We start from the raw sequence: 24,782 nt of genomic DNA on the forward strand, positions 1-24,782 counted from the left end.
GAGCACGGTCCATTCACAGATTCCAGCCCTTATCTTTCACTACAAGAAGCCTGCTCTTTTGTTTGTTTCTAAATGTATTCTTTACATTAAATGGAAGCTGAGATTCTCAACCACAGCTTCTTGACTTCATCTACATCAGATAAAGAAGGGCACAAACCACTGTGAAACTTGCAATAAAATCATAAGAGGCACTAAGCCTTCACACACACAAATGATTAAAAAGAGTGTACACAGACAGACTGCCTCAGTAGCACATCCTCAGCTCTCACAATTACCATGCTTCTCTCTCACCTGAGCTGGTACCTCAGCCAGTGACAAGCACACAAGTCTCACAAAGTAGCATAAATTCCAAACTGAGAACATTCACATCTTTTGAATTTTTATTACATTCATTTCATTACATTTATTCCCTCCCCGGATAGACAAGGAAAGTCACCATGCCCTTTGCTCTCTGGATGCTGGAGATCTGCAGTAAAACGATCGCAGAAGTTCTCTGATCCTCAGCATCTCACTACACTGCCCCACCCCTGCGCCCAAACTACCTCATGCTTTATGTTAAACACCAACACAGGACACACAGCTACAGCCTGGAAGGCCTCTCTATGGATGAATGCACACACAGCAGTGGCCCTGCAGACAGGGCACGAGCGTGCAGCGTAAGGAAAGCACTGGACACATGACAGCATGCTCAAAGTAGAGGATGAGATTCAGAGAAGCTATACCCAAGTTCGTGGCACCTTGGCTCTTCTTATGCTCCTTTCACATCAGCATTTAATTGTTTGATCCTTGAGGTGAGCTGGCACCTGGAAGCCACTTTGGCTGAGCCTCTGAATAGATGAGGAAGCCTGTGAAGGTGATGTACTTGCCGTGGTTGCTGTAGGCACCGTAGCCATCGTGCTGATGACTGTAGAGCCAAACAGTGTCCCCGTATTGCAGAGGCAGCATGATGCTCTGGCTCTGCATCTCCCGCCTCTTGGAGTGGTTGTCATCATAGATCATGGCCTGCACCTCATTGTGGTTCTTCATCAGTTTCACTGACATAGTCTTAAAGGGCATCTTGCCAATGGTGAAGGAGAAATAGTATGCACCAGGTATACGGCATGTGAAGATGCCAGTGGAGGAATTGAAATCTTTTCCGATATTCACAAACTCTGTATCAAATGTGATTGGCTCGTGCTGGGTTTGCTTCTCATCTGTCCCCAGGAGACTCTGTGTGCGGGCAACAGAGAACGCAGAGCGAGGGTCTTGTACCCTGTTTGGCTGGTCAGACAACACGTGTCGCTGTGCGGCTTCATTCTGCTCTCTGGGAAGCTGCTGAATTGTGTGAGGGTGTGGCCCGAGCTCTTGAGAGCTAAGAGCATTCTGGAAGAAGGCAGAAGTGTCTGGATAGATCAGGTAGCCATTGAAAGTTGTATAGGGGCCCACATTGCTGTAAAGAGCGTACTTGGGATCTCCATGTAAACGCAGCCAAACTGTGTCCCCATAGTCGAGCTGCAGCATGGCACTCTGGCTGGCCACCTTCCGCTCCTTGCGGTGATGTTCGTCATACACAATCACCTGCACCTCATTCTTGTTCCTCATCAGCATGACAGACAAGTTTTTCTTTGGGTATTTCCCAACGGTGAAGGAGAAGTAGTAAGCTCCCGGGATCCGGCAGCGGAACAATCCAGTCTTGGGGTCAAAATCATTGCCAATATTCACATACACTTTGTCAAAGGTAATCACCATCTCAGAGCTCCCTTCCATGCTGCTGGTTCTGGCCACAGAGAAAGCAGAGCGAAATTCAGTACTGCTATCTGCTGGGAAGCCATCTGTAGGAAGAAAAATCATGCAGCAAAGGAGGCCAAAGATGATTGGAACGTTCAGTGTCATTGTTGTATCTGGAAGAAAAAAAGAAGCATATTTCAGCAGGAACAGCATTAATTTACAGCTCACATACCAGCTGAAGTCCAGACTTGAATATTGTTAAATAAACATGAAGATCTATGTCCAAATACTGAGGTATTTTCGGTGTGTTCTCTGAGCAGTGTATGAGACCACACCCAGCACCACTTTTATATTTTCCTAATGAGAGCTGGACCTTTTAAAACCTGTACTCCTGGAAGAAAAAGAATCTTCTCCTCTGAAAGCCCGACTATCCTACAGCTTGTCTGCAAAACACCATGTTGCTCACACTGCAGAGGGATCTCAGAGCTTGCTGGGGATTTGCCAGAGCTCCCTTTTGTTGTGCCTTTTTTTATTTGTAAGACCAAGGATGAAACAAAGCCCTACACAAACCCTGTATTATACAACTGAGACACAGCTGAAGGGCAGGGAGAAGAGGACATATCCTCTAGAGATTCCCATGCAGATGCCATTGCCTCGCAGTGCAGTAGCTGTTTCACAGGATGTGGAACCTGGAAGCCAAGTAAGTTGTTAGATCCCATTATTCCAACATGAACCTGTGAGAAGTATGAAGAAATGTGAAGAAGAAGGAATGTTTAGGAAAGGAAGACAATGGAAATAATTACTGAAATAATAAAAAAAAGAAGGAAAACAAAATGGTAATTAAAAGGAACATTTCCGAAAGTGTACAGCTCTGAGAGAGAACTGACATATCAAAAACGGGGACACAACTCCCTAAATGGATAACAGATCAGACATAAAAACTTCTTTGACCCCTAAAAAAGTTATGAGTTAATAGGATTTTCTGCTTCTATTTTCTGTGAAATTTTTTTTTTTTGGATGGAAGCCAAAAATTATCTATTAGTGCTTGCAGGCTGGAAACAAAACTGCCAGTCATTCCAGTGAGAAGCTCCTCTTTCTGTCACCTCTCTGTGCTTATTAAAATATCATTCAGGCTAGGAGGCAACTGCCTGGTTTGCAGTCTGCTCCATCTGTCACCCTAAAACTGCTGCCTTGCCAGCCTGCAAACAATGAACTCACAGACCAGCAGAACAGGAGCAAAACATGCAGCTCACTGGGGGGGAAGGCTTGAAGACAAATCCTGCATTAAAAAGGATAAAGGGGAAAATATTTGAATCATCTGAGATGGCCTAGTAATAGAAGTAAAGTAGACAGAATGCACATAGACTGTGAGGTGGCAATGGGATCCTGCTTTGGCAAGATGTGATATCTAGAATCACTCACCAGCAGGAATTCAGCTTGATCCTTGCTCTTTCACACTTCAGAATAAAACTGAAATCTGAGGGGCAGCTTTAATACATAAGGACCCAAAATAAATTAGATTCTCAATTAAATGAAAATGGCACACTAGCAAGGACTAAAAGAAATATCCATCCATGTCCCAATTTTATCTTAGATCACTTCTCTCACAGATATGTGAAGCAGGACTGTCAGCCTAAGCAGACTTATAAGTTTGTCAGTGAGGGGCTGAGCAAGGAGAGTTTGCTGTTCAGTGGAGCAAGGACAGGCTGCTGATCAGTGATAACACTGAGCAAGGATAACACTGCTGTTCTTAGTGCTGAAGAATGCTGAGAACAGCTTGACCAAACTCTCACCCCCACCACAAGGACATGCAAGACTGAGGCTCCCTGAGTGAGGCCGGGAGCAGCAAGGATGTGCAGGTCCTGATTTGGAAGTGAGGGTCAGAAGTGTTGAAGAGAAGAAACTAAAAAGCTGCCAACACATTTTCAGCAGAAAGCATATTTTGCTGAGTAAGCCTGAGAACACATAATCTACAAAATGCCTATTTTGAATGCATATTAAAGCCAATCACTTTATACTATAAAAGGCCAGTGTCACTTTTGCACAGCAAAGATTTCTAGCATACCTCCCTAAGGTGTGTGAAGATCCTTCCCTTCAGTGGGGACACTCCTCAAGGTTATTCCTTGAGGCTGAACAAAAGAGATTTTCCCAGTTGTTGGTGTGGGTAAGCAACATCAATCTCTGCTTAACAATTATTCTGCTACCTTGAACATAATTGCTTTAATATAATTTCTTCAGAAACAGTGCACTAAATCAGTAGTAATAGTGATCCGTACTGTGTGGTAAATAATTCTGATTAAGCTTTCCCCCACTAATCATTATTGCAATAAACTTAAAGAAAGAATTAATTTTATTTATATAAATATGTCTAGTTCACCATCTTTAATTCTGTAGGATAAGGCTGCATAAAAGACCAAATACAGCTGTATAACTCTTTTAGATATAAACCATTGACTAAGTCTGGGGATAAGATTGTATCCAGCTGTACCTTGGATACTCTCTCAGAGAGAATTTAGAAAGTAAGGGAGTCCTTTCCGTACCTTGTGGGTTCTTTTTGTGAAGGGAGGGCTTCTCTAATAAACTTTGTCTGAAGCTCCCACTCTGCCTGTGACATCTCTGTGTTTTCCTCCATGTCCCTGAATTCAGAATGTTTTTCCCGACCTAGCGTGTTCCTCCAGGACCCCAAGGGCTGCACTGAAGGTTGCTGAGAGAGCTGACTGATGTCATTTTGAGGCCACTCTCTATCATCTTTGAAAGGTGATGGAGATCAGACGAGGTGCCTGGTGACTGGAGAAAGGCAAATGTGGCACCCATCTTCAGAAAGAACAGGTGACACTACCTGTGAAACTACAGGGTGGTTGACCACTTAGCCCCTCACTTTGGTGGGAAAATCATGGAATGTTCTTCCTAAAACGTATTTCCAGTCAAAGGACATGTAATTTAGCACATTATTTAATTGAGCATAGACTAATCATACTGACTGCCTTCTTGTGGGAAGAGATCAGTGGATGCAACCTGCATTTTAGAAGGCCTTTGTTTCAGTCTCCCAGAGCATTCCTCTATTCAAATTTTGATCTTAGATAAATGGACTACTAGAAAAGTCAAAAACTGACTGGATTATCAGGCTTGAGAACTAACACTTAATGTTTAATTTCAGATGTCCTTTTCAATATTATTTATCAATGTCCTGAGAAGTAGAAAGAATGCTCACTGATCAAGACTGCATATGACCAAAATGGTCATGGTTGACCAATATACTTGGAGGCACAGGTGCTGAAGGACCCAGACAGACTGGTGGGATGGACTGAAAAGAAATTCAGTAACTGAAAAGAAATTCAATGCAAAAATATTGTACCTGGATGGACTAACTTGTGTGTTGGTACAGACTGGTGACTGACTGCTTGGGAGTCTGTCTGAAAAGGATTGGAAAAGGATCTAGGGGTCCAGGAGAACAATAATTTGTACCTGAGATAGTGCTGTGCCCTGCAGGTACTGAAGGCTTACAGCACTCTGGGTTGCAGAAAAGAACATAAGCAGCAACCACAGTCTGTGATTATTCCTCTTTAGCTGGCACTTGAGTGGCTCCAGAAGAGGGCAGCCAAGACGGCTGAGGTCTGAAGCACCTGCCCAACGAGGAGAGGCTGATTGAGCTGAGCTTGTTGAGCACGGAAAAGAGAGAACTTTGGGGGGATCTCGTAGCCTTCCAGTGCCTTTAGAGGTTCCTGACAGTGCGAGGTACTGTACTCATGAGCATGGTGGAAGAGTAACAGACAATGGTAATAAAATCCAAATGGGAAGACTCAGACCAGATATAAGCAAAGTAAGTCCATGATGAGGCAACTAAGAATGTAACAGTTTGCCCTAAGAGACTGCAAGATGTCCATCTTTGGAAGTTTACAAACAAGACTGGATTAAGCTGTGAGCAACCTGGTCTGCACTCTGTGTTGGCCCTGCTTTCAGCAGGAACTTGGACTAGAGACTTCCTAAGTCATGATTCCTGACTGTGTAACTGAATCCCACAGCTACTGCCTTCTCTCAGTTAAAATTCACTCCCTAATAACCCTAGCCATGGCACTTACATGGAATTAACCACCTAACAGCAGGTCTAACAGATTATTTTCCATTCGGCAAATTGAAGCATTTTCAGTGAAACTTAATCCACAGCTAAGTGTCATGCATCTGCTTCCATGCTGTCTTTATTTTTCCTTTGTAGTTTATGTGTTCCTCAGGGCAATGACTGCCTCTCCTCCCATGTCTCTACAGCATTTGGCTAGTGCTGCCATTTAAATAATACTAATAGACTGGAATATCCCACCAAGAACTAAATCCCAAACTGCCACACTTGTGAGCTCAGCTTCTAGTTCAGCAGTATGATTTTTGCAGAGTGCTACATCTAGCATGGCAGGCTCATTCCAGCTCCAGCTTAGAAAACCAAGCCCTAAAGGCAAACTTGTAAGTGCTATTAGATGCTCCTGATTCATACTCATTCACTGTTATTCCAGTGATCACCATGATACGGCTGCATGGAGGACCAGGATGACGGCGACATGGCTGCATGCTCTTGAGACAAAAATGACAGGAAAGGATTTGGCATTTGCATTTCTAACAACAAGCCTGCTTCTCTGAAATGCTGCCTGTGCTCCAGACCTTGTTCAGCATATCCAGGGGTCAGGGAGGATACTGAAAGCACGTCACTGCTGCCCAAAAAGCACAGAAAGACAAAACAGACAAAGATTAATAAAGTGTGTAGTGCATCTGACCTAATGATCCTTCAAATGACCACTATCCTTGTTTCTGTTTGAAAGCTAATTTCTCAGTAATAAGGTCACTTATTAAACATTGGATCACAGTTGCAAAAACCCTCTACTGCTGCTGTCCCTTATTTACCAGCTCTTTCCAAAAGCAAGTTATTTAAATAAGGCAGCTAATTATGCTGCACTTCCATTAGCAAGTTGTTTCCTTGACAGCTCCCACTCACCACTTTCAGCACTATTTAGGTTCTTTTAAAAATAATTTAGAAAGTATCTAATAACTGCCTCTCACAGTCTAAGAATAATTTGCCAATCATTAGGAAGACACATCCAGCTACAGGGGTGCCTAAACAGAGTTAACTTGCGACAGCTTTTGGACTTGAGTATTGTCATAGTAATTCTGAAAGATAAAGCTGCCAAAAATTGTTTCTGGTGCCCAAGTCTCTTACTGGTATAGTTTTCTTCTGGTAGGGAAGACATAGGAGCGGGGATGTGAAGCTGGTCATGGACACTGTGGCAGCAGCCTTGAGTTCATGCTATGATCAAAGTTTTAAAACTGAAGGGTGAGGTGAAAGACTCAGGCTAAGATGGAAAGTGGGCATTCAGCATGTGGCAGCTGTGTTATTCTCATTACATTTACACACGAATCAGGGCCCTTTGTCCCCTACCCTGCCATTCCTTATTGTCCCAACACCACAGAAGCATGGAATGAAGATAAGCAGACCCAAGGGATAAACTAGGTAGGCTACTGCTTTTACTTTAGGCAGTACCAGCAGGGACAGAAGCCCACAGAGAAGAAATCAAGAAACTAATTTTGGAATAGGAGGCAAAAAAACCCATGATGCGGCTAAACAATTCTCAAAGACACTGGCATTAAATTAGTGACCTGAAAAGAAGCAGCTAAAGTGGTACTGACTCACATAGTAGAACAAGAGCTGCAAAACTTTCTTGAAAAGAAAGTCAGAATTCACCATTTGCATGACCCAGGAAATTTTAATAGCTTTGAGTTTGCTGGAGGTGATTTTTCTGTCCTGGAACAGAATCAATCCACCGGTGAAAAGACAATTAGTTTTACTCTTCTATTGAGACACATGGATTTACAAAAGGACATTCAACAATAGAAAGGTCACCCCATTTCTACACTTGCAGGACAGACCTACTTGTGAAACCCACAAGGGTTTTCTTTTTATTCCAAAATATTAATTATCTAGATTCCCTAGTCCTACCTTATGCAAGAGTCCTTTAATTTCTGTGGGAGTTTTGCCAGAAATATCACTGAAAAATGAGATATGAAACAAAATTGAAGCAGTACAGTTGGATCAGCTGTTACTAAAAGGTTTTTTAAATCCTGTAAGCCGCGAGAGCAAAGCCCCGTTCTCCCTAGCTCTCACCCTAATATTTAAGGACAGCTGCAAGTGTTTCAATTATTTGAATCAGTGAAAGCCTGTGTAATGAACATCCTTCTTGGACTATAGTTAGCAAGATCTCTTTTCCCAAGATACCACATACCGTCTGTTCCACTCATCCAATACAGATTAAGAGCATCAGATAATGATGCAAATGCATCAGTTCTTCCAACATCAAAGAGAAATTAATTGTAGCACATCCTCAAAAGCAAAATCTGTATAAGAGTACATGAGTAACAAAATCAGTGATTCACTTATGGCCCTGGCCTTTCTCTGCTTTTGATGAATGTGGGGGCTTTTTTTAACTCTGGCACAATCCTGGGAGGTAAAACATTGTCTGAAGAATTCAAGATGCCTTTTGGAAATTATATGTCATGCCTTGAATGACAGACATGTATGGCATTAATATAGAAAGTGCTTAATTTTGAATGTTTCCCTGAGTCAGTGGAGAGTCCTTTAACATAATAAACCAGCTTCTGTGTACTAAAAGATTTGTGAAGAGGCAAAAATTATTGTCAAGTGCCTCAACTCCAGCCATACTCAGGAAAAGGAAATGGAGAGACTTTTTTTGGCAAAAACCCCTACTGTTCATTTCAGAATATGACTAAACTTGCTATTTCAACTGAGGCCATAACAACTCTGTTTAAGCTAAAATGATGTTAGGTGAAATGATGTAAATTCACTGACCAAAATAAAAACATTATAGTTCTGACATTAAGAGTTTTCTTCTTTAACGTAATTTAGGAGAATTTGTCATATACATTTGAAGTGCCAGGGTGACACACTGCATCTGCCTTTTTGGCTACCACTATATTTTAAAATATATTAATTTAGACAAAATGGTGTCTTAGTAGAGAAGATGGTTGGATAAAAACTAAGTGGGAGCAAGGAGTTATTCTAGCAAACTAATGCTTTAGGACATAATAATTTTTTATGTCCTTTTCTAAATGAACACATTACACAAATCCAACTTTCCACCATGTACTGCTCAAGAAAACAGGACTAAAACTTCAAAGCAAAGAAACGTACTCGAACACAGGCCAGAAGTGGAAGATCAGAAAACTCTGCAAGAACATTTGAGTTTAAATGGTAGTTCATAAAACACATTGAATACTGTAAAGTTGCTTTGTACATGCAGTTAAACCACTGTTGATAACCAGTCACTGGAAGTACACCAGCAATAAACAGTGAAAAAAAACCTAGCCATTGATGGGAAGGAGTTCAGTGACAAATAGCTTCTGTGAAAGCAGAGGCCAGGGGAGACTGGAAACCACATCTTGAGAAAACCAGAGGTCTGTTGCTGTGCAGCGTTTATTTAACACTGCTACCTTTAAACATAAAACACTGAGACCATTTCAACAGTTGGAATTTTCACATGGATCCCATTACAGTTACAGTAATGCCAAAGTTAAACCATCTCCTTTTTTACCCCCTAACATAATTTCCTTTTTTACCCTGGGTTTATGTGTGCATTTCTTTTTCCTAGTGTGCACAAGAGATGCTGAGACTGTGGAATAAGGCTATATTGGAGCATTTCATCTCTCCAAGCAGGAATCATATCGCTGCACCTGAAGGTAGATCACACTGGTAAAAAGGACTAACAAAAAGTCTGGCCTGGAGTACCAGGAAGTATTTTGATAGTCAAAAGAAAGTATCTGACACTTCGGCAGCGAATACCATAAAGATCTCAGATAAGAGAGCGAGAGAGGAAGGCCCCAAAGGCAGAGTGCAACTGCAATCAAAGTTCTAGAGAGAGAGGACTCAGAGAACTCAGAGGATGGACTAGAGGGCAATTTCCTTGGTCCAGGTGGCTGGGCTAGAAGCTGTGTAGCAGGAGAACTTTCCCACAATAGTCCTGGCGTTTTTTTTGCCTGTGAAGCTAAAACCATATGAAGCAAAAGGACACTGCCAGCACCAGACCTACTGGGGTGTCAGGCACAAAGACAAGCAGAGGGCTGGAGCACCTCTTCTCTGAGGATTGGCTGAGAGACTTGGATTTGTGTAGTTTAGAGAAGAGAAGCCCACAGGGTGACCTTATAGCAACCTTCCAGTACCTAAAGGGTTACAAGAAAGCAGAAGACAGGCCATGTGTTGATAGGACAAGGGGAAATGGCTTTAAACTGAAAGAGCACAGGTTTAGATTAGATATTTAGAAAAAATCCTTCCTGTGAGGGTGGCTGAAACACTGGAACACGCTGCCCAGACAGCTGTGGGTGCCTCATCCCTGGAAGTGTTCAAGGTCAGGTTGGATGGGGCTAGTGGAAGTATCCCTGCCCATGGCAGGGTGGGTTGAAACTAAATGATCTCTAAAGTCTCTTCCAACCCAAACCATTATATGATTCCATGAAATAAAAGGTTTTATCTCATCATCTGACAAAACTGGAATTACCAAGCAAGATCCAGTTAATGCCACAGCAGTGCTAGAGGAGAAGGTGAAGAGGAAGGCAGTGACTATACAAATGACAGACTCTTAAGGGCAATGAGGAAGAAAATTCAGAAGTGTTTACAAAAGACTTTTCTAGGTTAGAGACAAAAGCTGGGAACCTAAGGAAAAGGCAGATGGGTTCAGCATCCCAGAATACCAAATTACTGCTGCTGCAATTTTTCTCTTTTAGTAAGAGTTTGTACAGGGAAAAGATAAATAATTTTTCCCAATAACATATGAAGCATGGCACTTTAAAGGGTTCATACAGAAAGAAAAACTGTTTGGACAGCCCCACTGATCACAAGCTTATTAAGGCTTTCCTGAAGTGGCAGGATAGTTCAAATCCTTAGGGACATTAAAAAAAAAATAAATCTCTGCTTTAAACTCAGTTGGGTAAACTGAGCTGTGAGTGACAAAGTGGAAACACTAGGTAGGCAGAATGACACTGGAATCAGTGCTCTGGAATCAACTTGAATTCTAACCCCTTTATTCTTTCTGCTTTATTGCTACATGTCATAGCTTTTTCTAGCAGTTTTTCTACACTACTTCCTTCCAGTGAAGTAAAGTTAAGCTCTCAGGAAAATCTCCACTCCCTCTGCTAACAAATGAAAGTCCAGCAACAGCTCAGAGACCATCAGTAGTAGATGTTTACTATAGGTAAATACACCTACAGTATAGGCAGATATTTGACTTTTTTGGAACCACACTTTCCTCTATGGACCTAAGCAACAGTTTCCTCAGTGCAACTGAATTAATATTTTCATTCTCCAACCACACTCACCAGAAGAGGAGGTTCCTGGGCTATTCTCAGAGTTGATGCCATATTCGTCAATGTTCTTTAAATCCTTAGTTGTAACAAATACTTAGAGACATTAAAATAAAGGTCATCAATAAGAGAGTAAATATTCCAGTTAAACACAGGCTGTACAGGCTTTCCCTCCTGTTCCCTTCCACTTTCATTCACATTCCCAGTCATCCAGCAGCACACTATGGCACCATCAGCTGGGCAAAATCTTGCAGTGATTCTTTCATGTTCTTCTCTCATTTCCTCACTAAGAATGACATCAACTGTTAATAGCAGGTTTATTTGTCCAGAAACTAATAGGAACCTGTGGAAACCGAGCCCCACAAAGATGTAGCAAACAGAAAAGCAATTTTGGCTGTCTACACATTACAGGAATTGCAACTTCTGTGTTACACCTTCCTGTTGAAGACTGTTGTCCTGGAAATTGTGATGATATTACAAGAGATACTGAAACCTGTGGTACGCTCTCAAGGCTTGTTCATTATCCTCTCTGTAATGGTTTTATGTCCACAATTTTCCTTGTGTGAGTTTGTGCTCCTGCACTTTGTATCAGCCAATACATGATTTTAACTTAACTGCAATATAAGATCCTAATCAAAGAAAGAACAAGTTTTAGATTTTTCTTTTTTTGTTTTCTTTTATGGCTGCATAGCCACACATTCTCCCTCTTTCTCACTTCAGTGGGCAAGTAATAATAATTTTTTCCTGGACTCTGCGCCTGCAGAAGTTATTTTCAAACCCTTCCCCCACTCACTGGAATGCTACCCTCCAGGCATTTCTCTAAGACCTGCCACATCACCCACCTGAATAAAAGCCAGAGGGAATACGCTGGTTCTTGCTGGTTAATCATCAAATCTCAAGTTAGGATAAATCTGTGGAGTCCAGCAGTGGTCCCCTATGGGAACTAATGGATAGCTGAGTGCCAGCTGGGATTACGTGCCATGACAACAAAAAGCATTTTGTTTCATCATTATGTCTGAACTTACTGTCTGCTGATTTAGCAATCCAAAAATTTTCACAAATTGGATAAATCTGGTCTTCATCCTGACTACCTGCAGTCAACAGAACTCTCAGAAAGGATGAGATTACTTTTACTTTGCTTGATAAATCAACTTCTAATGCTATGTTTTATCAATAGAAACATTGCTTCGGTCATTCCATCCATCAAAGGCTATACTATTGCATACCTTGAGAAAATGTGACATGCTACTGACTACTGTTTTCTGACAGTAGGCTTTGCAAATCCATCTGAAAAAACTCTCCATGTACTGAGGCATTTTCCTACAGGAATGCTGCTTTCCTTGCAAGTTTTTTAGCATGTCTTGACAGGTAAGTCAGGAAAACAAGCTGTCTTTTAACATCTGCCATCACATTCATCCAAAAACCCACACTCATTTCTTTTCATGCCCTGCTGTTTCATTACTGTAAAGAAACTCAGAGAACACTGAATTGCACTGCAGTGCTGGTATATGCTGTCAACATGAGGCAACATCTCAATTTGGACATTCACTGAGCTCTAGTTTAGTGAAGAGGTGATAAAAGGCACTAAGATCCATGGATCTTTCATCTCTGCTCTGGCATTTCCATTTCTGCCCCTCCTCCTGCTGGGTCAGGACACAGACCTGGAGCCAGAGAAGAAGCACCATGCACTCAGCAGAGGTCAGTGTTATTCCAGAATGAAAACTCTGTGTGGGGAAAAAGGGGTGTCAGTCAAAGTCCACATATGCTAATGAGTCTTTTTTCTGGTCCTGTTCTCCAACTGTCCAGCTGGATCACAGAATCATAGAATGATTTAGGTTGAAAGATCATGCAGTTCCAACCCTCTGCTACAGGCAGGGACACCTTCCATTAGACCAGGTTATTCAGGGTTCCATCCAACCTGACCTTGAGCACTTTCAAGGATGGACATTCACAACCTCTCTGGGCAATCTGTTCCGTGCTTCACCACCCTCACAGGAAAGAATTTCTTCCTATTATCCATGATAATCCTGTTGCTTTTGTACCCAGTGAATTGGTAGACAGATCAAGAAACAATCATCGAAAGAATAATCACTGCCCGGGACTACCCTCATTTTTGTCACCAGACAGTTGAGATACCTTGAGATAGAGACTTCCCCTGGAATGGAACAAGAGTTCTTGATGAACTTTAAAAGCAATTGATATTGGACGTCACTGTATGTATTGAAAAATTGCATCAATTAATCGATTTATCCAATACTTGGCCCACTAGCACTTTTTCTTTTATATCTACAGATACACAATTAAAAGCAGCAAAGTAAACCAGCAGGGTTACTAACTGTCATGCTTATTAATACTAACACTTCACAACCAGCAGTGTGTAGTTCCCTGTTTTCAGTGGTCTTACCTGCCAAATCCTTTGTGATCAGACCTCTCTGAGGAAGATCTATAGACAGCTGGAACCTGAGCTCTTTCAATTTTTTAGCCATTTTACTAGCAATTATTTCCCAGAAGGCTGTTGCGAATGAGACAACACAAGGCTGTGAATTGATATTTGATATCTTCAGGAAAACTACGGTTTCTGCTCCCACTTTTAAAACATTGAGTATATTTTGTCCATCGATTTAATCAGCTTGTCATCTTTTTCAACAGGGAACTGTGACGTTCCTCCCCAACACCCTGCATAAGTTAAGTTTTCACTTCACAAGTTTTTGAACCTGGATTTTCCTGTGACAATCTGACACAGAGGTGCTGCTGCCTACAAGGCAGAATCTACGGCCCTGAATGGAGGGACAGAGAGAAGCACTCTTAACAATGCCCTCAATGCACACAGCCCTTTACAAGGTTTTCCCAGCATCTGACTTCTAGCTTTATATTGCTTCCAATATTCAAAAAAATGTCAGTCCCCTCATAATGGCAGCAGAAATGCTCGTGTGTCTATTTCTGTAAAACTCCATCTGCACTGGGGAGCTGCTGGTAAAAGGCTTTGGCACTGCCATCAAAAAGTGCTGCTGGGCACTGCTGTTCACTCACCAGCTCCCCATTCCCAGTGAGGAACTGCTCAGTGCCTGTCAAGTGCTCACAGATTCCCGGCTCATCTCTGTGACCAGCCGTCTCCTCCCAGGCAAAATCGCCTTTGACAGCTTGTCTGATTTTGCTTATAGGAAAAAAAATTGCTAAAATACTGAAATAACAACTGCAGTAATGCATTGGCAGGTTGTACTTGACTTTTAGACTCTAGATGGACATGATATAAAGGACATGAAGGATATGGCTGCTCTGAACCCTGCTATGCAGATGCTTCATTTAAAGCAGGCTTGGATATCATTACTTTGCATTAAATACACAGCTCACACTGAAAGAAGGGCCATTTGCAACAGCCTACACAATTTCCTCGCAGCCACACTGAGAAATTCCAGTCATGCACCCTAAACCCAAACATTCATATTCAGTTCATATTTCAAGACAGTGCTTCCTCTATTAAAATTCTTTCATTCCCCTACCTTCCTTGTAGCTACTTCTGTCTAACACCTCTCCTTTTTAAGATAATTATCAACATTTTCCACCAGGAGAAACATTTACCATCTGCAGAACCCCCTCCAGCATGTTCAGTATTTTTCTGCACAGACTGTCTCAGATTTCCTCATAAGTTTCCTGGAGAATAACCCACTCACCTTGTTGTCTCCTTCTAATAGTAAAAAATATGATTTTTTTTGCATTAGCTATATTTGCTTTATCTCCTTCCAGAACCACCTTGATCCAAAGCTAAATCTCCTTTAGCATTGGATCTCCATAAGCCTTCTTTTGGATACCATTTGTGTCTCCCAAATAAAGACTGTCTCATACACTCATCCGAGAAGTAAAGACAATAAAAGCAAGGACAGGAAGAGGAGTGATTAAATAAACACAGGCAAAGTGGTAAAAGCTGATGTCAAACACTGCTCAGTCCTTGGGTGGAAGGGATGTGAATTCACTTTGAAATATCTGGGGCATCAAGTGACTGGCTTTCTAAGCATATAATTATTTCTCCCAAGTGTTCCAGCAGTAATGGAAGATGGGGGGAGGGAGAAAATCCATCACAGCTTATATAGTGTCACGATTTGAACTCATGTGTCCCAGAGTAAATAAAAAAAGTGAGGATTTCCATCAATTTACGGATAATTCCAGTGCAAGAGTGTTTAAATTACAAGAGATTATTATGCTAATATGTTCACAGAGTAACAGCTCCATGAAAACAGGCTACTAAAAAGTGCAGCCTAACTCTTCATTTTCTCCTTGTCTTCATTCAAGACAGATTCTTTCCAGCAGTTGCTTTGCAGTCTCTCAGTCCTACAGAGTACCTGTTTTCACAGAAAAAAATTCCCTATTGCCTGCTTGGTATAAAAACACTTCCACTTCTCCCAGTATGTCTTTAACTTCTCTTAGAGCTTTTCTTTTTGTTTGAGTGAAAAGGTCTAAAGCCTGAGGAGAGAGAAAAACCCCTCTCCCTTTAGAGGATTAAAGAATTATTTGGTTGGACTCAGAATGTGTTCCATTCAGGATCTTATGTGCAGCCCACCATTTCAGCATCTGAAAGTGTTGATCATGCTCTCTTTTTTCTTCCTACCTGTCTCCTCACAGAGATGTAGGATTTTTCACCATGCACAGGGGACTGTCTGTTCCATTTATATTAAACAATATATGTTAAACCATGAATACTACAGGACCTAGATTTTCTCTCCCTGGATAAATGCCTAAAAATATAAATCATAGGACTATGATTTATTTTATTCCTATTCTGAATTCCATTATTTTATTTCATTTTACCTCTAAAACCCATTTTTGGACTACAGTCTTTCATTCAAGGAATAAAATACTAGAAGAAGGAATAAAATACTAGAAGAGTTTGTATTTTCAGTTAAGATAATTTTACAAACTGCTAATCGTGATTAATTTTTCTTCTACCATAGCATTGTTTTCAGCATTCATAGACTCAATCAAGCATCTGCTTTTGGGAAATCAGAACGTCCCATTCCTTGCCTTTTCTTCCAAAAAGAGAGACCTAACTGTCTTCTACTAAGCTCTTACTCTTCTTTCAGGTCTTGGTGATGTGCTACGCCTGGATAGCAGACAAACATCAGAACAGGGCCAGCAGACTTCTTTTATTTCAGTCACATGAAATAATTGCTATCATAAAATGATAGAAGAATGGTCTAGAGGAGAACTGAAGACATTGAACAGTCCAACATGCTTTCCCATTATAGGATCACTAGCCTTATTTGATTCTTCACAGATGATTGTCTAACCCATACTTAAAATGTCTTCAGAACCTCCCAATTCGACTGTTTTTATTATCCTAGGTCTTAGAAAATTATTCTTGTAGTTTAAAATAATTATCCTTTCTGCTGCTTATTTCTTTCTGCTGCATCCACCATGAGCCCAAAGAAAAGATCATTCTCTCCTCTATTTTTTATCTGAAGACTGTTATATTCCCCTGTCACATTTCTGGTCTAAAAATTACAGTTATTTCAAATCATCTTGCAGGTCACATTTTTCTGACCTGTGATGAGTCCTGCCGCCCTCCTCTGGACTCCCTCTGATTGAATTGCACCTGTCTCAAAGTGCAACAACCAAAACTTTGCACAGCCCCCAAGCTGAGGCTTTGGCCTTAGAGCAAAAGGATTGCTTCATGTGTTCCAGGCTTTCATGTCTTTTGCATATCCTAGCAAGATGTTTGCCTTTATTTGCAACAGCATGACATTGACTCATGTTCAGCTTGTGATCTATCATAACAGATTCTTTTCTGTGGAGTTGCAACCTAGTCATTTACTTCTGGCTTGTGCTTATCTGGTTGGTAATTTCTGCCTTATTGCAGTACCTTGTATTTATCCCTACTGAATTTCACTCAGCTCTTTTCATAGAAGGTCTTCCAATTTATTGGAAAGATTTTCAATTCTAGTATTTTTCTCCAGCATATTTCAAGTGTCACAGTTTTATGTCCCTGGAAAATGTGTTATTCCCAGTCCTTATATTGCAATCCAGGTCCTCTAAGAAAACACTGGATAAAAGCAGATCCAGGACACTCCAATGCAGCTACTGTGTCAGTGCCAAGCAGCTTGTGGACTCTCTGAAGGACTGGCACATACTAAAATCATATAGATTATTATGAGCTCTGAATCTTCTGATATTATTTAAAGAAGATCTGCGTGTTCAGATAATTAAGTTTACCCACTTTATAGCCTCCTTCACCTGCTATGCCTCATGCCTCACCAAAACAAATATTTGCATTAATGTGCAACCATAGGCAAGAATCTCAACTTTCACATTAAAAAAACCCCAAACCCAAATGAAATCTCTCACTTTTATTCTACAAATAGCCCTTAGTACATAAACTGAACAGAAGCCAATTCTGTTAGAACCTGCTGGAATACTGACAAAATAATAGGCAAAGATGTGACCATTTCTCTTCATAGATTTAGGGATATGACAGAAATGCCCTAATTTATTACATTCACTGTAGTTCCAACAGCAGCACACTCTTCAAGGGCAGCACCAAGGCAGCTGGTTGATTTCAATGGACTGAACAATTCCTTTGCATCTGTCCTTGACCAATGACTCCAGGATCGTTTCCTCGGAGCTTAAACGCCAGCCATGACAGTCACAAGCACATCGCAGACAGTGAGCCTTTGTGTACATTGGAATAAAGATGATCTGGTATTTCTCCTGACAACAGAGGCTTAACTCTCTCGTCCAGCCCTGACTCTTATTCCAGTAGTCACTACCACAGTGCCCCCAGATTCCTTAACCCAATATGGACAGTTTTCCTGGCACTGTGGCTGTGGCCCTGGCACAGTAGAAAGCATGCATGGTGTGAATTAACCAGCTGGAGGCTAAAGAGGGAGAAATAGGGCTTTATAAATTTTCCCTGTTTTCCAATGGGGCCCTAGTAATCAATTATTAGCCCCTGGAGTAGTCACTTACTGCTTGCTTTGTGATCATCTGATTCTGGCAGTGTTACCTCTGCTGGAAACCTCAGACCTCTGATTAGATGCAGCGGGAATTCCTCCTTTGTTCTCTAACCTGTCTGGAGGAAGCATGCGACTAGAGAGAAGCTTTACAGGGACAAGAAAGAACTCAGGGGTAGACCTGGTATTCACAGAGCACCAGAGCACAGCAGCTGTGTAGTACTGGCTTATCTCGTTCGAAAATCACACAAATGTCCTTATCTAGGAGAGGGTCAAAGCAAAAGGTACAGAAAAGCTGAATGGAACAACAAAGTCCTGATTTTACTTCTGCTTGGATTGGTTGGCCAATGGGATCTATACTGCATTTCCGAGTGCCAAACAAGAAGTAAGAGGCTTTTAATTTCCACTGGGTGAAAATCAGAGCCAGTATTTCAAATATTTTAAGAGGAACTATCAAACTGCTAAGCCTTAATGTGTCTTCCAAGACAGCACAAAGAACCTCACCCCTATAGACTAGACAGCAAACTGTAATTCAGTGAAACATAATTTTCCTTAACCTCACACCTTGAGTAGAATGCATGCTTCATACTTTGGTGATTTAAAAAGGTGGCTTCGTGGGAGAGTTCAGGAGTAAAACCCACCAAATCCTAACATCTGACCTTAGATGCTGAGAACAAAGCCCTAGCATCTGTAAGACTATAGCAATTTTAAAGCCTATTTTTTTTTCTATTCTTTTGCCTAAAACTCAATGAGAGATGAATATCTCTTGGAGGGAGACGCTTCTCTGCTGAAAATATCATACTATCAGAGGTACTAACCTCCTTGGAAATCTACTGTCACTACAGTTTCAGTTCATTTCAGTGCTTTCTGCCTATAACTAACCATAAGAATGGGTGAAGCTCTGGCACAATGACAGTGATCACTCAGGGGCTCACTGCCTGTCCACTTTCTGCTGGCACTGGCCTCTTCTTCTTTTGGTCTTTTTATTACAGGGTGATCTGCACAGAAGGTTCAAACTATCTCCTTTCTATACACCTCTGACATATCATTTTTCTCTGTGTGCCTGTGTTCATCTAGGTTACTATTTTATACAATAGTAAGTCTTCCAAGAGCTGCTGATGAACAGGGAGCCTTGTTGCTCTCCCAAAATACACCTTTTTACTAAAATGGAGACTATAAAAGCTATCATACACGACTACAGGTCACAGGATAGTTATCCTGTTTTTTCCCAAGTACAGCTGCTACCATTGTGGACCCATGCAGCCTTCTGTATTTGGAAAATATGAATGGTTCACATTTTATGAATGGAGAGCACAGCACAATGGATACATGACTACACAAGTAAAATATAAATAACAACAACACAATTAAAATATAAATAACAATAAACAGGGTTCCTAGTTTTGGCGCCAAATCTCTGGTTCCAATGTATTTTATTTCTGCATCTGTTTCTTCACCTACAAAACAGCAAATGTCTGTAACAGCAACAAATTATCAGATTTAAACCAATTCTATATCAAAGCCATAGGTTCTCCATATGGTAACCAAATGCCCTCTGAACGCATTGCTTCTTTCAGAAGGAAAATACAAAACTGATCTGTAGAGCCTAGTCCATTTCAGCACTTCGAATTACAGCTTTTTAGAGGGAAACAGAAGGAATGCACAGGGTAATGCTACTCTATTGGAAATCCTCATTTTTCCTTGACATACCTCCTAGTGCTACAAATTAACCCTTAGAAATGGCTAGATAAGCCATATTTTGCCATATGCCACGATAGGACTGCAGCTTCACCATCGTGTTTCAAACTCTTGTTACACATCATGTCCCTGGAGAAGAGAAACTGCAGAAGGTTGCAATAGCATCAGAATGAATAATTGAAGCTCGGCTCATTCAGTATGTGCATAAACGGAAGGGTCACAATGCTGCTTTCTAGTCAGCCGGCAGTGCAGGAACTCACCAGTGTCTAATAGAAACATCATCTGGAGATTCTGACCTACTTCTCTGGGAGCTTCTACAGAGTGGGCTGAGGAGATGACAGCGGGATGGCCGAGCGCACAGAGGATTAGATCATATTATCTAACAGAAAACCGTACATTACAGAATCAGTTGCATATGCTACTCTTGAAAAAACCCTCGGGACTTTGTTCTACCGAGAAACCAGAGATCCATGCAAGATTAATGCTATTTCCCACCTGAGAAATTGTCACTGTGGGAGATTGCCAGGATGCTCTTCCCCATGGCGAGTCCATAGGAGGTTTACCTACCTCGTCTCCATGACAAGAGCTGCCAAAATTGCATACCCTTTCTCACATAAACTCTACAGCCGTTTAATACCGGGAAGGATAGGTGTGAGGGAGGGTAGCTCGGGCACTTCCCGCTATTGTCCTGCCGCTCGGCGGGAGCGGAGGGAGCGCAGCCCGCCCGGGCGGCCGCCCGCGCCCTGCCCGCCGCCCCGAGGGCCACGGGCTGGCCCCGCAGGGTGCCCCGAGCGCAGCTCCCTTCTCCGGGAGCCCCGGAGCCCCGACGGCCCCTCCGCTCCGCACCGGCGGCCGCTCCCCAGGAGCCGCCGGGGCCAGGCCCGCCTGCGGCCCCGCTCCCCCGGCCCCGGTGCGAGCGGGGCATCCCATGCCGATGCCCGGCCCGCAGGTGCAGCCCGGCCCCCCGGCGGCTCCCCCGGCTCGGTACCTGCTGCGCCCCGCGGCGGCGGCTCCGCGGCGGCGGGCTGGGAGCGCGGAGCGAGCGGAGCGGAGCGGGGCCGCGGCGCTGCCTGCGCACTGACAGCTCGGCACCGCGGCGGCGGCGGGGGCCGGGGCTGGGAGGGGGGCTCGGGCACCCGGGGCTCCGGCGCCGAATCAGTGACGGGAGGAGGGCCCGGGGGCGGGCGGCAGCGGCGAAGGGGAGGGGGCGGCGGGGCTGGGGTCGCAGCCCCTGTCACCGCCGCAGCCCCGGCGGCCTCCGGGAGGGGCCGGGCAGGCGTGTGGGCACCGCACGGACAGGGGTGACCGAGCGATGCGGTGCTGTGAGACTGCCCGGCCGGGCTCCCGCTGCCTTCCCGGGAGGAGAGGGCGCTGGGGACGGGCGGGATGTGCTGTACTTCGTCCAGCCCAGCCCGGCCGGGCGAGCCGGCCCGCTCCCGGTGACAGGGGCTGCGCAGCGGCCGGAGCGCGCTGGGCCCGCAAGGCAGTGCCCTCCTGTCCCGGGCTGAGCCTCCCGCCCGTCCGGCGCACAGCGAGCGCCAACAGCCTTGGCCACACCGAAGGGTGTCTCTGGGGGAAGCGACAGGCTTTCGGCTACCCAAGGTCATGTTCGTGTCTGACCTTCTGCTCTGGAGGTTTGTGAGTCCCAAAGCATAGCTACAGACTAACTGTGTTACTTGGCTTATCAAAAGCTTGCATCTCTCTGTAGAAAGCTTGGCTTGCCTTAGATCGTCACCCAACAACAACAAGGCTACTACTTGTTCCTTTGAAGGCTGGCATTGATTTTTTGCTGACAGCAAAATAGTAGGCTTTTCACATTTCTGATCTGAGTTGAAGAGCAGATTTGGGCTTTTGTAAAGCATGTTTATTGTTAACCCCGTAAAATCGAATGTTGACTTCCAAAAAGAAGATTTGAAGATGTGGATGTTTAAAAAATGTTTTGGCTCTCCAACACTAAAGGTCTTTTACCTCCAACACCCACCTGCTATGGGAGGAATTTAAATGCCAGTGTACTCACTCAGAGTACAGATGGGGCACCTAGTACTTCGTGGATTGTCCAGCCTTTGCTGCCCTGTGTTGGCATGCTGTGCTATCCAATCTCCACCTGCACTTGCCCTCCTGTGGCAGACACCAGGACCTTCTCCTGTTGCAGTAACAGACACTCTAGAATCAGTTTTCTCATAAGACATGTACCAGTCACAAGACTGATTCTTACAAAAGACAGAGAATGGAAAAAAAGGAAAACAAAAATCTTTCTTCTGAGAGGAAGAGAGACTGACAGATGGAATGACCAGAAAGTAATTTACTCTTTTGTGCAAGGATGCAATTTAAGGCATAACAAGAACTTCCTACCTCTCACTAGCTTGTCTAATGTAGTGTGTATATCATATTAAATACCTGCCACCCTGCAAATCCTTCCTAGCTCTGTACCCACCAGGTGCTCCATTGTCCCTGCGTTGCATCTTCTTCCTTCCCTCCTACAGAGCGAAACAAAGGCGTAGATGACAGGCAGAATGAGACATGAGAGAGTTAGAGACTAACCCTCGTGTGGGTCTGGTAACAGCTGTCAGCTGAGCAGAGTGTATCCTGGATGGGCTCACATCCAGCTGGTACTGCTGGCTAAACATATTTTGTGCTCTCTTAACAGCTTCTCTACACATTTCAAAGGACAGATTACTCAACACTCAATTCACTGCTTCTGGAGGAATGAATGGACCACTGACTCCCAGGATATGAGAATGCTCATCTTGGACATAAACTAGACAAATGTATTCCTTTTAATCATCTAGCAGTGATAGCAGTGATGAGTAATTATCAACAATATGATAAACTATCCTTCTAAATTTCTATGTTGCCACTGGGGTCAAAGTGACTGAGTACTAAGATACTACAGTATTGTAAAATATATTTTGCATTGTCCTGTGTAGTCCAGATGAGCTGTGCTCTGTTCTGCTTCTGCCAGACAGCTTTTCTTTCTCCATGGGGTAATGCTAGTACATATCTCTTCTGCCCCAGCTGAGGAAAGGCAGAGGGCTGAAAAGAGAACTGTGCTTCCACCCAGTAGCAGCTAGTGCATTTACTACATCTCCTTGGAAAAGTGCTAAAACAGAGAAGAGCTGCCTTATCTCTGGGTTAACAGGAAAGAGGTAGGAGAAGGTAGAGGTTTTGTGGGGGGAAAGGAACACACTTCCCAAAATTGGAGACCTTCCAGTCCCACCTCATAATGTTGCCTTCCCTGCAGCTGATAGTCCTCCTCACAAGGACATGAAGCCCCATGGTGCATTGGAATGCTTTTTTTGTGTTAGTATTCCAAATTCTCATGGCATAACTCATTAATGAATGGCACTATAAGAATCAGTGAAGTTTAATACTGGGAAGAGGATGCTTATGTTTATTTTAAATTAAACTGATTTCAGTCACTTGCACTCTTTTCACTCCTATTTCACATGTTCAGTCACAGTCACAATCACCAAGATGTGTGTGTGTGTATGTGTGTGTGTGACACAGAGGACAGGGGACAATAGCTCCTGAGTTCTTGGGATGCCTCTTAGGTTTGTCTCACTCAGGCACAACAATCCACAATTTTGACAAGCTATTTTATGACCCCTGGGAGTCAAGATGTCATGGCATGACCTCAGATTTGCCTTTTTCAGCCTCCCCAGTTCTTAGGCAAGGCTGCTGCCCATCTTTGTTTTCTCATTCTGGGTATCTTTATTGCTGATTTCCGGTTGAGAGAAAGGAAGGGCAATCTTTAGATGTGACTGTATTGGAGCACAGACCTTCTGGTCTTGATGTATGCATATTCCTTATTACCTGCTATATTGCTGTTGCTTGTACCCTTGTTAAAAAATACGTGCCATGTTTTTAAGCCTTGATCTTTATTGTATCACTATAAAGATAAAATAATGTCAGAGTAAGTAGTAATTCAAACAAGCCTAAGGATTAAAAAGAATACCTCAAGAATATATCAGGACTCATTAATATGTAAACCAACATATAGTGGGGTAGTGTAAGGCTAGAAGAAATAAACTTCTGTGGTCCATGTGTCAAAAATCGTGCATTATGGTGCTGCTGTTTACTTATTTATTACAAACCTGGAAATAGAATGATCAGGTCTTAGCAGATGTTATCACTTGACTTACAGTGAAGTCTCTCAACAGAAAAGGGCATCATGAATGACTATCATGGGTGAATAACTAAAATGATTTTTTGAGACCCCACCTGCAAATACTGTTCTTGGAAATGAAGGGATTTGGTGAGCTTTGTTTTGGTTTGTTTCTTTTCATGGTCTGGGTTTCTATGAATCTGAATAGCCTACTTAAGAGAGATACGTGTACCGTTTCCCTTAGAAGAATTTAAAGCTTGAGCCTAGAGGGTCATTATTCATATCAGGTGTCTGGAGTATGTTGTAGTGGCAGAAAACCAAGTGTAGAGAAATTTTGTGTTGAAATTTGGAGTATCTCCATCTAGAAAGGTAGATCAGATGGCAACAATGATCATGTCTCCAGAGGAGTAGTTCTGTGCCACGCGTGTGATGAGGAGGGAACAACAGCTGTGATCAGTGCTGGATGTGCTGTGTTTTCCTTTTCTCACCAGTTGAAAGAGATGCTGGGTGCATGTGGTGCATGCCAGCAGAGAGGCAGTGTAAGTTACGTTCGTGTGATTGAAGTGCAATCCTGCATACACTGAGAGCAGATAATATTTCTTGAAAGACTATGTTGGGAGTCACTGACAGGATTCACAGAGAAAATAGCACCAGGAAAATGTAGAAAAGCTGAAACCTTTGTGACTGACTGGAAAAAAAATTCTGGTAAACACTCAGCTTATTGAATAGGTATTAGACTCCCAGCAAGTCACCTACTGAGGAACTCGTCTGGCAATATGTAACAGAAAATTTCAGGAGATATATGATGGAAGTTCTTGCAAGAAGGTGAGCAATACATGCTGGTAACTCCATGAAAAAAAACGACAGATGAAGCCAACAGCACAGTGGTAACAGGGCAGAATGCTGCAATTTTGATGCACTTGACAGACACCAGAGAAGCAGCCAGGAACACAAAAAAATTGACAATAGAAGAATGTAGAAAA

At 42.8% G+C, this 24,782-nt stretch overlaps 1 protein-coding gene across 2 annotated transcripts; it reads right to left on the bottom strand.

Annotated features, from left to right (window-relative positions):
• Positions 1-362: 362 nt before the first annotated feature.
• On the bottom strand, positions 363-20,800 carry C1QTNF4 (C1q and TNF related 4). Of its 2 annotated transcripts, none has more exons than XM_033062740.2 (2): positions 20,683-20,800; positions 363-1,880 (listed from the first exon to the last, which is right to left on the bottom strand). In XM_033062740.2, the coding sequence occupies exon 2, from the start codon at positions 1,870-1,872 to the stop codon at positions 772-774; it is 1,101 nt and encodes a 366-aa protein (XP_032918631.1). In that variant the 5' UTR covers positions 1,873-1,880; positions 20,683-20,800; the 3' UTR covers positions 363-771. The 2 variants fall into 2 exon arrangements, with proteins under 2 accessions (XP_032918631.1, XP_032918629.1); XM_033062738.2 differs by lacking the exon at positions 20,683-20,800 and adding an exon at positions 20,190-20,261.
• Between the last annotated feature and the right edge of the window lie 3,982 nt (positions 20,801-24,782).

Source organism: Catharus ustulatus, chromosome 6, assembly GCF_009819885.2.
Source record: "Catharus ustulatus isolate bCatUst1 chromosome 6, bCatUst1.pri.v2, whole genome shotgun sequence".
In the NCBI taxonomy this organism is placed as follows: Eukaryota; Metazoa; Chordata; class Aves; order Passeriformes; family Turdidae; genus Catharus; species Catharus ustulatus.